Consider the following 12,003-nt stretch of genomic DNA (forward strand, 5'->3'; position numbering starts at 1 on the left):
ATAGGGTTCTGCTGAGTTGCCCAATATAGCCTTCAACTTGTGAATCTCCTGCCTCAGGCTCCTGTGTAGATGAAATTACATGTATGAGCCACTGTGTCCAGCAGTGATGGGAAGTATAGTCTTCCCATCAGCTTTACAAATAGTTTTTTTGTAATATCCTCATCTGGAATTAGAAAATGTAATTGAGTAAAAAAAGGTCTAAAGTATCACTGTATTTTCAGAGCATTTTCTCTGCTGGCAATATATGACCTTTTACTAACTGGACTATTAAGTGGCCAGTGAATAAATAAATCTATTAACAAAAAAAGATTATTTTTCCCTCTAAATTCTAATTAAGTAATGCTTTCCAAATTCTAAAATTGAAAATACCTCAATCTACAAAAGTCTTGCTGATAGTTCAGTTCATCAGAAAAATTAAAGCTTAAGGAATGCATAATTGATCCACTACATTCACAGGAATAGTTATAGAAATGTATTTTTAAAAATATTTTTAGTTGTAGATGAAAACAATAACTTTATTTTGTTTATGTATTTATTTATTTATTTTCTATGTGGAGGTGAGGATCAAACCCAGTGCCTCACAGGTGCAAGGTAGGTGCTCTACCACTAAGCCACAACCCCAGCCGTAGAAATGTATGCTTTACAGATACTATAATATGAGCACTAATCCAGCCATAGAAATCTGATAAATCAATTTAGATAATGGGAAGAGTCAAACTTTCAATTCCATCAGAACATGTCAAACTTCTATCAGGTGAATATAGAAAGATAATATCATTTATACATTTATAGACTCAGAACACAATAGTAGTAGTCTCAATTTTGTGATAATAACCAGAAATCTGTAATTAATCAACAATATCAGGGTAGAATAAGACTGATATTGACAAATTGCTCAATCCTTACCAATATTTGTCATATATATTAATCTAAAAAATCTATAACATTTAAAGTACATTAATAAGGTGAAGAATCATTAAGGGGTAAGAGATAGGTCTTACAAACCAACTAACACTCCCTTCACTTTGAAATTTCTTATCCCTGGAGTTCTTTTTAAAAGACTATTCTGAAATTCATATACATTGAAATTTGTATCCACCATACAGAATGCAGTCTTACCCTTTATTACTCTATCAGGATGATTATTTAGTAACAATATAAAGGCAAGCCTTAAATCTATAATAGAACAAGTTTTCTTGCAATGTTTCCAATGCTTTTTGGGTTTGGCCTGGCTAGAAAAACCACAAGAATAGCCTTGCATGCAAAATTCTGGTTTAGCACAGGAAACTCACAGGCATACAGAACTATTCTCAACTACCAAACCTTTCTCAATCCTCCACTGAGGTTAAGTTTGGTGGGAGGGGATAAGAAAGGACAAGCCAAGTCATTAGTTCCAAACCAATCACCAGTATCTCTAGTATGCTGTTAGGCCAAACTTTATTGGCCACAGCAAACATCTTTAGTTGTCCAGGAAAAATCTGATCATATGATAAAAGTTGGAATTTATGAGAATCCTTGTTCAATCAAATAACTGAAACTATAAATTTATTTCATACCTTTGGGTTAACAAAATGGTGGAATTCAAATAAAGATATAGTCAGATCTTACATCTCTTAAGTTTTACTTTTCCCATATTTGAACAAAGACTTACCGATATCTAATCAAGGGAATATATTCAAAGAATAGAAAACAAAGTTGTTTCTCCCTCCTTGGAAGAGAACTTTATATAATACAAGTAATTCTACACCCTGGGAAAAACTGGATTCCTAAATGTAATACATTCTCCCTTATAAAACAGTACAAACAATTCAAGAGTTCAAATAAAACACAAGCAAGTGGATGCTTTTGAAAAATGGAATACAGGACTCATGTGATACTGCAAGCTGGCACACAACATACATTATGTTGCTAAAATTCAAAGCAATCCTTACAAAAAGGAATTTAAGGCATATTTAACCTTTTCAGAGAATGCATAGAGGACCAAAATGCTCAATAAAATAAAGGGTAGTCAACATGAGAGATTAATGTTATCAAAATTTCAAAGCAATTTTATATAGCAATTTTGCATCATTTTTCACTATAAGTAACAGAAATTCATGTACCTAATGAGACAAAATTTCAGTGTATCTGATTCAATGATCTAATATTGGAGAGGGAAAATGTATCAGAAAATCCTCTTCAAAAAATATTCTAAGACTTTAGAAAAGAATCTGTCCATTCCTTGCCTTCTCATTAAAATAGTCAAGTATTTATAAGAACTATTTATATGCCCAGCATGGAGTGGTTTTTGGCATTTGGATTACAATACACTAATTTAAAATAATAGATTTAGTTAAGTTTAAGAAACAAAGACCACAAAAGGGCAAAGGGTCTATACATCTGCATGTCCAACTCTGGTGAAAAGATTTTGAAATGTTTAGCTATATTTGAATGAGTTTTTAAAACTTGAATAACTGAACAAACAAAACAGAATGCCCTAGAGTTTGAGAAGACTTTATAAAAAACTCATCTAGTTTCCAGATTAATATGATGACCAGTAATTAACTTTCATATCACCAAAAAATATGGCACAGCAAAGGGTCAGTTTAGCCACCCATAATTTATTAAGTGTTGGCATAGAAACTTTATAACAAACTGCATTTCATTTTTTTTGCTTTTTTATGGCTATTTTCAAATCTGTATTTTGATGAATCTTGTCAACTTTGTCAAAATTCAACAATGTTTCAATACTTCTCCTATGTTATCTGCAAAATGACTAAACCTTTGAAGTTTAAACAAAGAACACAAAACAGTATAATTTAATTGCAAAAATAAACAAACAAACCAGATTTAAAAAAAAAAAACTTACAAATGCCACTACAGGATGAAATTTTTAAAAACTGTATAAGAGTTTTAAAAGGAAGAGCCTTTATGCAACTGATTTATAATAAAGTAAATATCATATTTAAGGAAGGAAAAAAGAAAGGAGGTGGCTACTGTTGTTGCCTTGAAAGAGAAAATTCTATATACAGTAGCAAAACAAAAATTTTAACTAAAAAATATGTTCATATCTTATTTGTGCCAAGTTGGAATTTTTAATGAACTGAGCTCAAAGTGAGATAAAATAAAAACAATATGTTGAACTTAATTTCTTGAGTGCTTTCCACTTACTATTATAGAATGTTAGCAGAAGTTTTGACTTTGAATTTTAACACACTGAGTCAACTAAGTATTTCCCTTGGAAAATTCTTCCCAAAAGTTATTTAGGGCAAAAAGAAAAATCATTTTGAGTGGGTAAGTATTTAAAATGGCTTTACCTCAAGTATTTATATACAAAGTATTAATTGAATATATGTATACACAGATACTTAGGAAAAGAAAAACAAGAGACACATCTGTGCAAGAGGATATTTTCTCTTTAAAAAGAAAAGGCCTTTTGTTCTTTAAATTACACAACTACATCTGCTTTAGCAAATATGCCGCATTTTTTCCATGTAGGACTTTCTTTGATAGTTCCTCTGCATTACTGTACCAGTCCTCCGCTATAAAGGATTTTTTCCCTTACAGTGATCACTTATGCACCTCCAGGAAAACAAGGCATAAGTTAAAAAAAAACAAACAAAACACAACACTGGACATCAAATCCTTGTTTCTTAGTTATAGGTTAACTTCCAGAAACAGCATCCTATCCTACACTCATTTAATTTCTGTTAAGAATTTCTTTCTTTCAACTTTCTTATATGGAAAAATTTCCCAATGAGTTTAATGGGATATAATACACACAAATACATGCATACATAGATGTAAGCACCACACACAACCACACATCTTGACAAAGTCAATAATATATTACAAAAATTGGGAAAATGACAACAGCAAGCTGAAGCAGAATAGACTGACAAATATTTACAAAGGAATAAAGCAATGGTTAACAATTCACTTGGAGGGGCAGGATAACTTACAGAACTTTAAAGCAATACAGATACCCAGATTCTATCTATACCTAAAGATTTAGAATTTACAAGGAGTAAACCTGCACTGATTGATCTTTTTCTTAAAAACAACATAAGTAATTTATTATGTGCTTCAAAATTTGGGAACCAAAGGATTTAGGTAATCTGGTCAATGACAACTGCTGAATGTACCTTAAAACAAAATAGCATCACATTAATATAATTTCTTGTTTTTCTTAAAAAAAGATACTATAAAACATGTGTAGTAATCTTTAATAGAGGAAAGTACAGACATTAATAACTTCTGAAGTCTGAGCCAGTGCAGATATTAGAGAATGACAATTTCAAGACAAAAGCTCAATTAAACAAGTAAAGGAAAATTTTTATAGTTCCTGTGGTAAACAATCTTAGATGTGGCATGCTCTATGGAAAGCCTTCCAAGATCTACATTTACTTTACTGTTGCTAATTATCAGGCTAAAAGATTTTTAAATTATGACATAAAAGAAACAAATAAAATGAAGTAAACATTATGGTAAAAGTTGGCATATTGAGCACATGAGGTTAGTATTAGATTTGTTTTCTTCTAAAGTTTAATAAATTTATATATCCTTTTCATCATTCTTCAGTTAGCTATTTATTTCTAAATGAACAAAAGAAGCTGTTTTTTTTCAACAAGGAGTCCAGTATTATGATGGGCTTGGCTACCATCTACTTCTCTTAAGTGGATACTTCTACAAAGCTTACAACAAGAATATGTACGATATAGTTTTGAGAAGTACACTCACTAGTAATCAGCCATAAGGTAATGAAAAGGAATTACAATTGCTATGCTAGATAATAAATATGGTAAATATAATTAACAATAATAGATAATATTTATTAAGGGCTGGCTTAATTACTAGCTACATAGAATTTATTATTTTCACTACATGCCCACAACACTTTTGTGAAGTTTCCATGGCTTATTCCCTCACTTACTGTAGAAGTTGTATTTTTTTTTTTTAGTTGTAATTGGACACAATACCTTTATTTATTTATTTTTATGTGGTGCTGAGGGCTTTGCGCGTGCTAGGTGAGTGCTCTACTGCTGAGCCACAGTCCCAGCCCAGAAGTTGTATTTTTAAAAGTTGCCCAATGTCTCACTATCAGCAAATAGCAGAGGTGGGGCTTTGACCCAGGTCTATCTAATTTCAAAAATCTAGGCTCTTAATCAGTACCTCTACTAATATAAGTACTTAGCAGATTCACAGTAGAAATTAAGACAGATGTGTAACATTCCTTCAGATAACCATGGGAAAAGATATATAAATAATTCCATAAACTTACTAAAGATAGCATAAGATGAGAGGCCTAATACTAGAAAATAACTACAAATCTTATAGTTGTTTAAATGTGGCAATAGATTGCATATGGTCTTTAGACCACTCCTGAGTAGATGATTTAAAGTGTGTGAACATAGTTATTACTCAAAAGAAATAAATTCCAATTTGATGAGGTGAGCTAAGCTCTTAAATACAAGGCTAACTCAAGTTGAACCCAAATTTTCAATTCCTCGTGAAAAGATTAAGTCAAAACACAGCTTGCTTCTATTTTTAAGTGAGAAATTGCTGATCACATCATTTGGAAGCTTAAAAACTGGTGTTTCATGTGAATGGTGTTAGGTACACATGATATGCTAACAAAAAATGAACTGGAACTTTAGGGTTTTTCTGCATGTATCTGATTATGTGTATAGAATAAGAATGGCACTTTGATTATTAAGGTTTTAATTAATATTTGGAAGTTGTGGAAATTTTCTGAGACAAAAATCACAAAATGTAATAAAATTTATAATCTGAGAAATTATTCATTTAAAAAGACCCATACTGATAAGAACATATACTACACTTGATCTTAGCCAAAAGGCCAAGAAGCAATTATGTCTATCTAGAGGCCTGTTGCCATTTCTGTCTTCAGTGAAATTTTTGTCCTCAGAAATGATAACAGATTGAGCTGGTGTGGTGTATTCTTGGTTATCAAAAAATACTCATGTAGCTTCAGGATTTTGAATTGGTGAATATTCATGATGTGTGGAAAAGCATGATATACACCACAATCTCAAACATACAAAATGGGATATTGTGTATATATGCACAAACCTAGAGGGACACATCCAACTAAGCTTCTTGTGACTGGATGACTTTGTTCTTTGCTTGTGTCTCTGTTTTTTTGTTTTGTTTTGTCTGTAATGTACAATTTACTTTTAAAAAATGAAAATTATTTTTAAAAAGTCCCATACTTTAAAAAAAATAGAAAAGTCATCAGTAAAGATCTGGTGGTTAGCCAGACACAGTGGCACATGCATGCCTGTAATCCCAGGAGTTTGGGAGGCTGAGGCATGAGGATTTCAAGTTCAAAGCCTGAGTCGGAAAAAGTGAGGTGCTAAGCAACTCACTAAAACTCTGTCTCTAAATAAAATACAAAATAGGGCTGGGGATGTGGCTCAGGGGTCGAATTCTCCTGAGTTCAATCCCTGGTATCCTCTCCACCAAAAAAAAAAAAAAAAAAAAAAAAAAAAAAAAATCCAATGGCTGAGGATCTCTTATATGAGAAAAGGATGTACACAAATCTTTAACTAGTATGGATATAGTAAAAGTACAAATAATGTCCTAACTCAAGATCTTCATTATCCCCATTATAGTCATTTTTAAATGAAGGTTTTATACACACACACACACACACACACACACACACACACAAACATATATATACACAAAGTAACTACTACTTTAATTTGGATTAAAAGACATAAGAAGAGGGTGGTAGGACTTCTGGAATGGCAACAGCAGCCATATGACAGATGCAGTACTTGTCCTCTTTCCCCTTAATTATAGCTCCCGTTCTAAAAGTTAGATAAGGGTAAGGAAATCAAGAATAAGCGAATAACCATCTTAGTCTTCTGGCACCTACACACAGTATTACAGTTCTCTAATAAGGAAGACTTACAGAAAGCCTCGAATACTGGGTACAAACTGCCCTTGCCATGGGGGATGATTGCAATTGGATCAGAATATGGAGCAATGTATGCTCCAGGGCACAATCAAAAACAATAGATCAATCATTTTGTAGATGATAGGAGCTAATAGCATGGTATAAAAAAAATACAAAAAAAATAAGTTAGAAGCTAAGCAGGGAAATCAGGTAAAGAGGGGGGAAAAATGTGTTTAAGAGAGTCTTTAAATACTCTTCAGACTAATGCAAGCAACACCAAACCATTCCATATGCAAAAATAAAGCAGGCCACTGGGTGCAGTGGTGAATCCTTTTATCCCTGCTACTTGTGAGGCTGAGCCAGGAGGATCACAGTTATAGGCCCACCTCAGCAACTCAGCAAGAGACCCTGTCTCAAAATAAAATTAAAAAGGACTGGGGATATTGCTCAGTGGTAGAGCACACATGGGTTCAATCCCCAGTACCACAAAAAAGGAAAAAAAGGGGAGGGGAACCAAAAAAGTTAATTACGAAAGTAATTTTAAATGACAACATAATTAGACCTTTCTTCTTCTTTTGTCTCTTACTTATTTAAAAAGAAAGTGCATAAAACTATACACACACATAAAATTTGTGCATAAGATAAACTTTATATTCAAAGACATAAATGGTTTCAAAGTAACAATATGGGGAACATATACCATACAAATAGCAACCAAAAGAGAGATAAAGGGGCTTTACCATTATAAGAAAAAAAAGTATAACAAAACAACTTCTTAGATTAAAAAACATCATAGCAAAAACGTCAAAGTATAATGAAGACATAAAAATGCAAACGTATAATTAGAACATTTCCAAAATAAGCACAAGAAGCAAAAACTAATGAAATTGAAAGGAAACAAATAATTCAATAATAATAATACTCAGACATTTAAATACCCCACGTTGAATAATGGATAGGAAAACTAGGTAAATTATCAATGGCATATAGGAGACTGAAACAGCACTATAAACCAATTCCACCTAGAGACATAGAGAGAATACCTCACTAAACCCAGCAGTAGTAGAATATTCATTCTTCTCAAGTGCACATGGAAATTCCACAGGATAGATTATAAACTAGCTCATAAAATGATCCTCACTAAATTTTAAAAAACTGAAGTTACCAAAAATAAGTTCTCCAACCACAATGAAATTAAAGTGAAATCAATCATAGCCAGAAATTGGGGAAATTTCTGTGGAAATTAAACAACACATTTCTAAAGAACTAATGGGTCAGCAAAGAAATTGCAAGGAATATTAGAAAATATTTAACATGAATAAAAATGGAAACAATATAACAGCACAAATTACAGGATGAAATATAGTATAGTTCAGGAGTAAATTTGTAACTTTAAATGCCCATATTTTAAAAAAATACCATATCAATAACTAAATTATTTTCATTTTTAAAATGTATATTATTTTTATTAATATATATGAACTATACATATTAATGGAGTTAAATGTGTCATTTCAATGTGTGTATAAGGCATTCCCTGATGGACTCCAGAGTTCCTTTATCTATTCTATTCCTTTCCTTCCCAAATTCTACCGGTTACTATTGTATGTCATTAAGGTTGGCTTTTAATTAAATTTTATTTTGTACTGATCACTGCTAGGCATTACTTTAGATGCTTGGATATTTATAATATATGGAGAAAAGCATTTCTACTACATAATAAATCAAAATCTCTAAAATACATGTCTGAACTACATTCAAATGTCTCCAAGATTACAGAACTATATCAGACACTGTTAGAAGGTCTGCTGCAAAAAACATAATTTAGAAAACTCAAAAGGAAAGTCTATTATGTTTACCCATGTTTTTCCATTTCCCTTTGTTCTTTTATGTTCCAGGATTCCTTCATCATTTCCTTTTTGTTGCAACAATTTCCTTTAGCCATTTTTTAAAGGTAGGTCTGCTGTGATAAATTCTGTTTTCCTTCATCTGAGAATATGTTGACTCCCCACAACGACTACTTATTCCTGAAGTATATTTTCACCATATATAGAATTCTGGGTTAACAGTTTCTCCCCCCCCCCCCAATAATTGATAGTTCTTCCATTTCTTCTGGTGAAAACTCTACCATCTTTCTAATTGCTTTTCTCCCATTGGTAAAAATGTAAATTTATTCTCTCTTTTCCAAGACTGATTTCTATTTAGTTTGGAGAAGTCTGGCTCAGAGTCTCCAGAGAAACAGAATCAATAGGATGTGTACAAAGATAGAGGTCTGTTTTTAAGGAGTTGGCTTATGAAATTATGGAGTCTAACAAGTTCAAAATTTGCAAAGATGGACAGATGTTCTAGTTGAAGTCAAAAGGATGTCAGGATGCAGACCTAAGGAAGAGCTAATGATGCAGTTCAAGTTAGTCTGTTGGCAGACACTTGTTTGCTTGGGGAAAACTGATCTTTGATCTTCAAATAATTGAATGCTGCCAATCCACATCATGGAAGACAATCTGCTTTACTCTAAGTCCACAGAGTTAAATGGTAATCTTATCCCCCCAGAAAACACCCTTGTGGAAACATCCCCATCCCAGAAGTGACAAAATAGCTGAGCAACCTGGCCCAGTCAAGTTGACATAGTTAATTAACCATAACAATGTACCTTAGCAAAGATCTTTTCTTTGCTCTTTTGTTTTTGTTAGCATATTTGGAATTCACTTGGTATCTTGAATATATAGTATTATATATTCTGCCATATTTGGGGAATTTTCAGCTACTGTAACTAAATTTTTTTTTCAAACTCCACCCTCTTCTTTCAGGACTCATTTAATGAAAACAAATTTTAGAACATTTCTTGTAATCCCACAGATTCATAAATCCCTACTCATTTGTTTTCAGACTTTTTTCTGTTCTCTATTTTCAAGTTAGGGATTTCTATTCTTTATTTTCAAATTTATACATTCTTTTCTTTTTGTTATTCTACAATCTGCTGTTAAACCATCCCAGATTTTTAAAAATTCTGTTAAATGCATTTTCTACTTCTAAAATTTCCATTTGATGCTTCTTTAGATAATCTATTATTTTGCTAAAGCTTTCTGAGATTTTTGTTTTTCCATTTCTGTTGTGATGTACGTAATTTCTTGTTAAAACATTTTTTATGAAGGATGCCACCCTTGTCAGAACCTTAAAATTCTTGTCAGATAATTCTAACATCAGTATTAGCTGAAGATTGGCATCTGTTTGTTATGTTTTGTTTTTAATTAAAATTAAGATTTTCTTGTTTCTAGTATTGGTTGTACTGGTACTGGGTTTTTAAAATTTGTAATTAAAGCATTACAATTATACGTAGAATTTAGGTTCATCTGACAAAATAATACATATGAGGAATTTGATTTCAATCCCCATTCTCCAACTTCCCTTCCCTCCTCTCTCTTGTTATTCTTTCTCCTCTCCTCTATTGATCTTCCTTTCATTCCCTTATTTATTTATTTTAGATCAGTATTTTCTACATGTGTATATAGGTGAAATCCTTTTTAGTACTTTATATACAATTATATCACGCTATTGTTAAATTCATTCCATATTTCTATCCCGATCCGTTTCTTCCTCCTTCCCTCTTATTCTCATTTTTCTACTGATCTACTTTATACCTTCATTATATCCAGTCTCCTTGCCACTTTCTTTTCCTCATTTTGTTCCACAGAGACAAAATAGATAACATAGGAATGAATTCTACAGTATTTTGTATTCAGATTTCTTCACCTGCTGATATCATATTTTCAAATAGACTAAGTTTCACCAATACAGTGCAATATCTAGCATTATCTTGTAATCCACCAAGTATGTTGCAATGGACATTGATTGATCAACTGAAAGGAATGATATACCAAATATGCTTCACTATAAGTGTACAATTTTTGTATGTTTGCACATGATTTATGTGTGTAAAATTTTTACTGAAGTTTTTCAAGTTTAAAAGAATAAACAAAGAAATTCTAAAACCTCTACCTTATATTCATCCACAATAATGCTAAGGGCTTCATGACCAGCTTTTCTCATGTCTTCCAGTTCTTGTTTATGTTTTTCCTGAAAGAAAAAAAAATCATGATTTGTTCTTCTCTTTTGTTTTCAAAATAACTATAAAACCCTTGACTTTTGCTTCTGTGAATGATCAGGCAGTTTGTAGAGTTCTAATGCTGCAAAGGAAATAAAAGTTCTACTTAAGAGTACTGGGAAGCACAAGGCCATGAGGAATTGAAAGCAAATAACTGAAAAGAGAAAACCAGAAAACTGTGCTGGGAGGTTAAATAAAACAGGTAATAGTGTTTCCCCTGGCAAGTTGCACAAGTTGTGCCTACTTCTAAATGTAGGCGTTTCCTGGTGATCAGACCTCTTTTTAAAACACTAATTAATCTTAATTCTATTACCTTAAATAATATTTATCTGTAACTCCTTACAATATATTCCCAAACTCTGTCATGGCTGACTGCCAAATTTATTTCTCTACTAACCTAATTACATGGGTATCTAAAAAGAATCTGAAAGTTAAGAAGTTCAAAGTCAAAATCCTGGTTTTCCTCTATAAATCTTCCCATGCTCAGACAAAAAATCTCGAAATCATTTCTAATTTCTCTTCTTTTTCTCTCACAAACCATGTGCTACAATTCTTTATAAAATCTTGTTGTCTTTTTTTTAGAGAGAGAGAGAGAGAGAGAGAGAGAGAGAGAGAGAGAATTTTAATATTTATTTTTTAGTTATCCTCGGACACAACATCTTTGTTTGTATGTGGTGCTGAGGATCTAACCTGCTTCGCACGCATGCCAGGTGAGCGCGCTACCGCTTGAGCCACATCCCCGGCCCAAAAATCTTGTTGTCTTGATTTTCATTTTAAATTCCTTAAGAAACTCTTTAATAACATGGCATTGTTCTAAACCCTTTACAAATATTTGTTCCCTTAATTAATTTATTTAAACATATTATAACCATCAGATGACCCAGTGTCTGAGCACTTTGTAAGATTTTCACTGCTACTTCTCTAGTTGCACCATGAGCATTCTTTACCAGGATTACTACAATGCTCTCTTGTTGCTGAAATTCCATTATCTCTCTAG

At 32.2% G+C, this 12,003-nt stretch overlaps 1 protein-coding gene and 1 pseudogene across 1 annotated transcript in view; both read right to left on the reverse strand.

Annotated features, from left to right (window-relative positions):
- Positions 1 to 12,003, reverse strand: part of Ccdc91 (coiled-coil domain containing 91) — a 332,645-nt gene that overhangs the window by 165,716 nt on the left and 154,926 nt on the right. Inside the window, exon 7 of the mRNA XM_026410706.2 lies at positions 10,901 to 10,978. Within this exon, the coding sequence (XP_026266491.1) occupies positions 10,901 to 10,978 (78 nt within the window). The remainder of the gene's footprint in view (positions 1 to 10,900; positions 10,979 to 12,003) is intronic.
- LOC113198114 (U2 spliceosomal RNA) lies at positions 5,713 to 5,851 on the reverse strand (annotated as a pseudogene).

The sequence above is a fragment of the Urocitellus parryii genome, chromosome 5, assembly GCF_045843805.1.
Source record: "Urocitellus parryii isolate mUroPar1 chromosome 5, mUroPar1.hap1, whole genome shotgun sequence".
Taxonomy (NCBI): domain Eukaryota; kingdom Metazoa; phylum Chordata; class Mammalia; order Rodentia; family Sciuridae; genus Urocitellus; species Urocitellus parryii.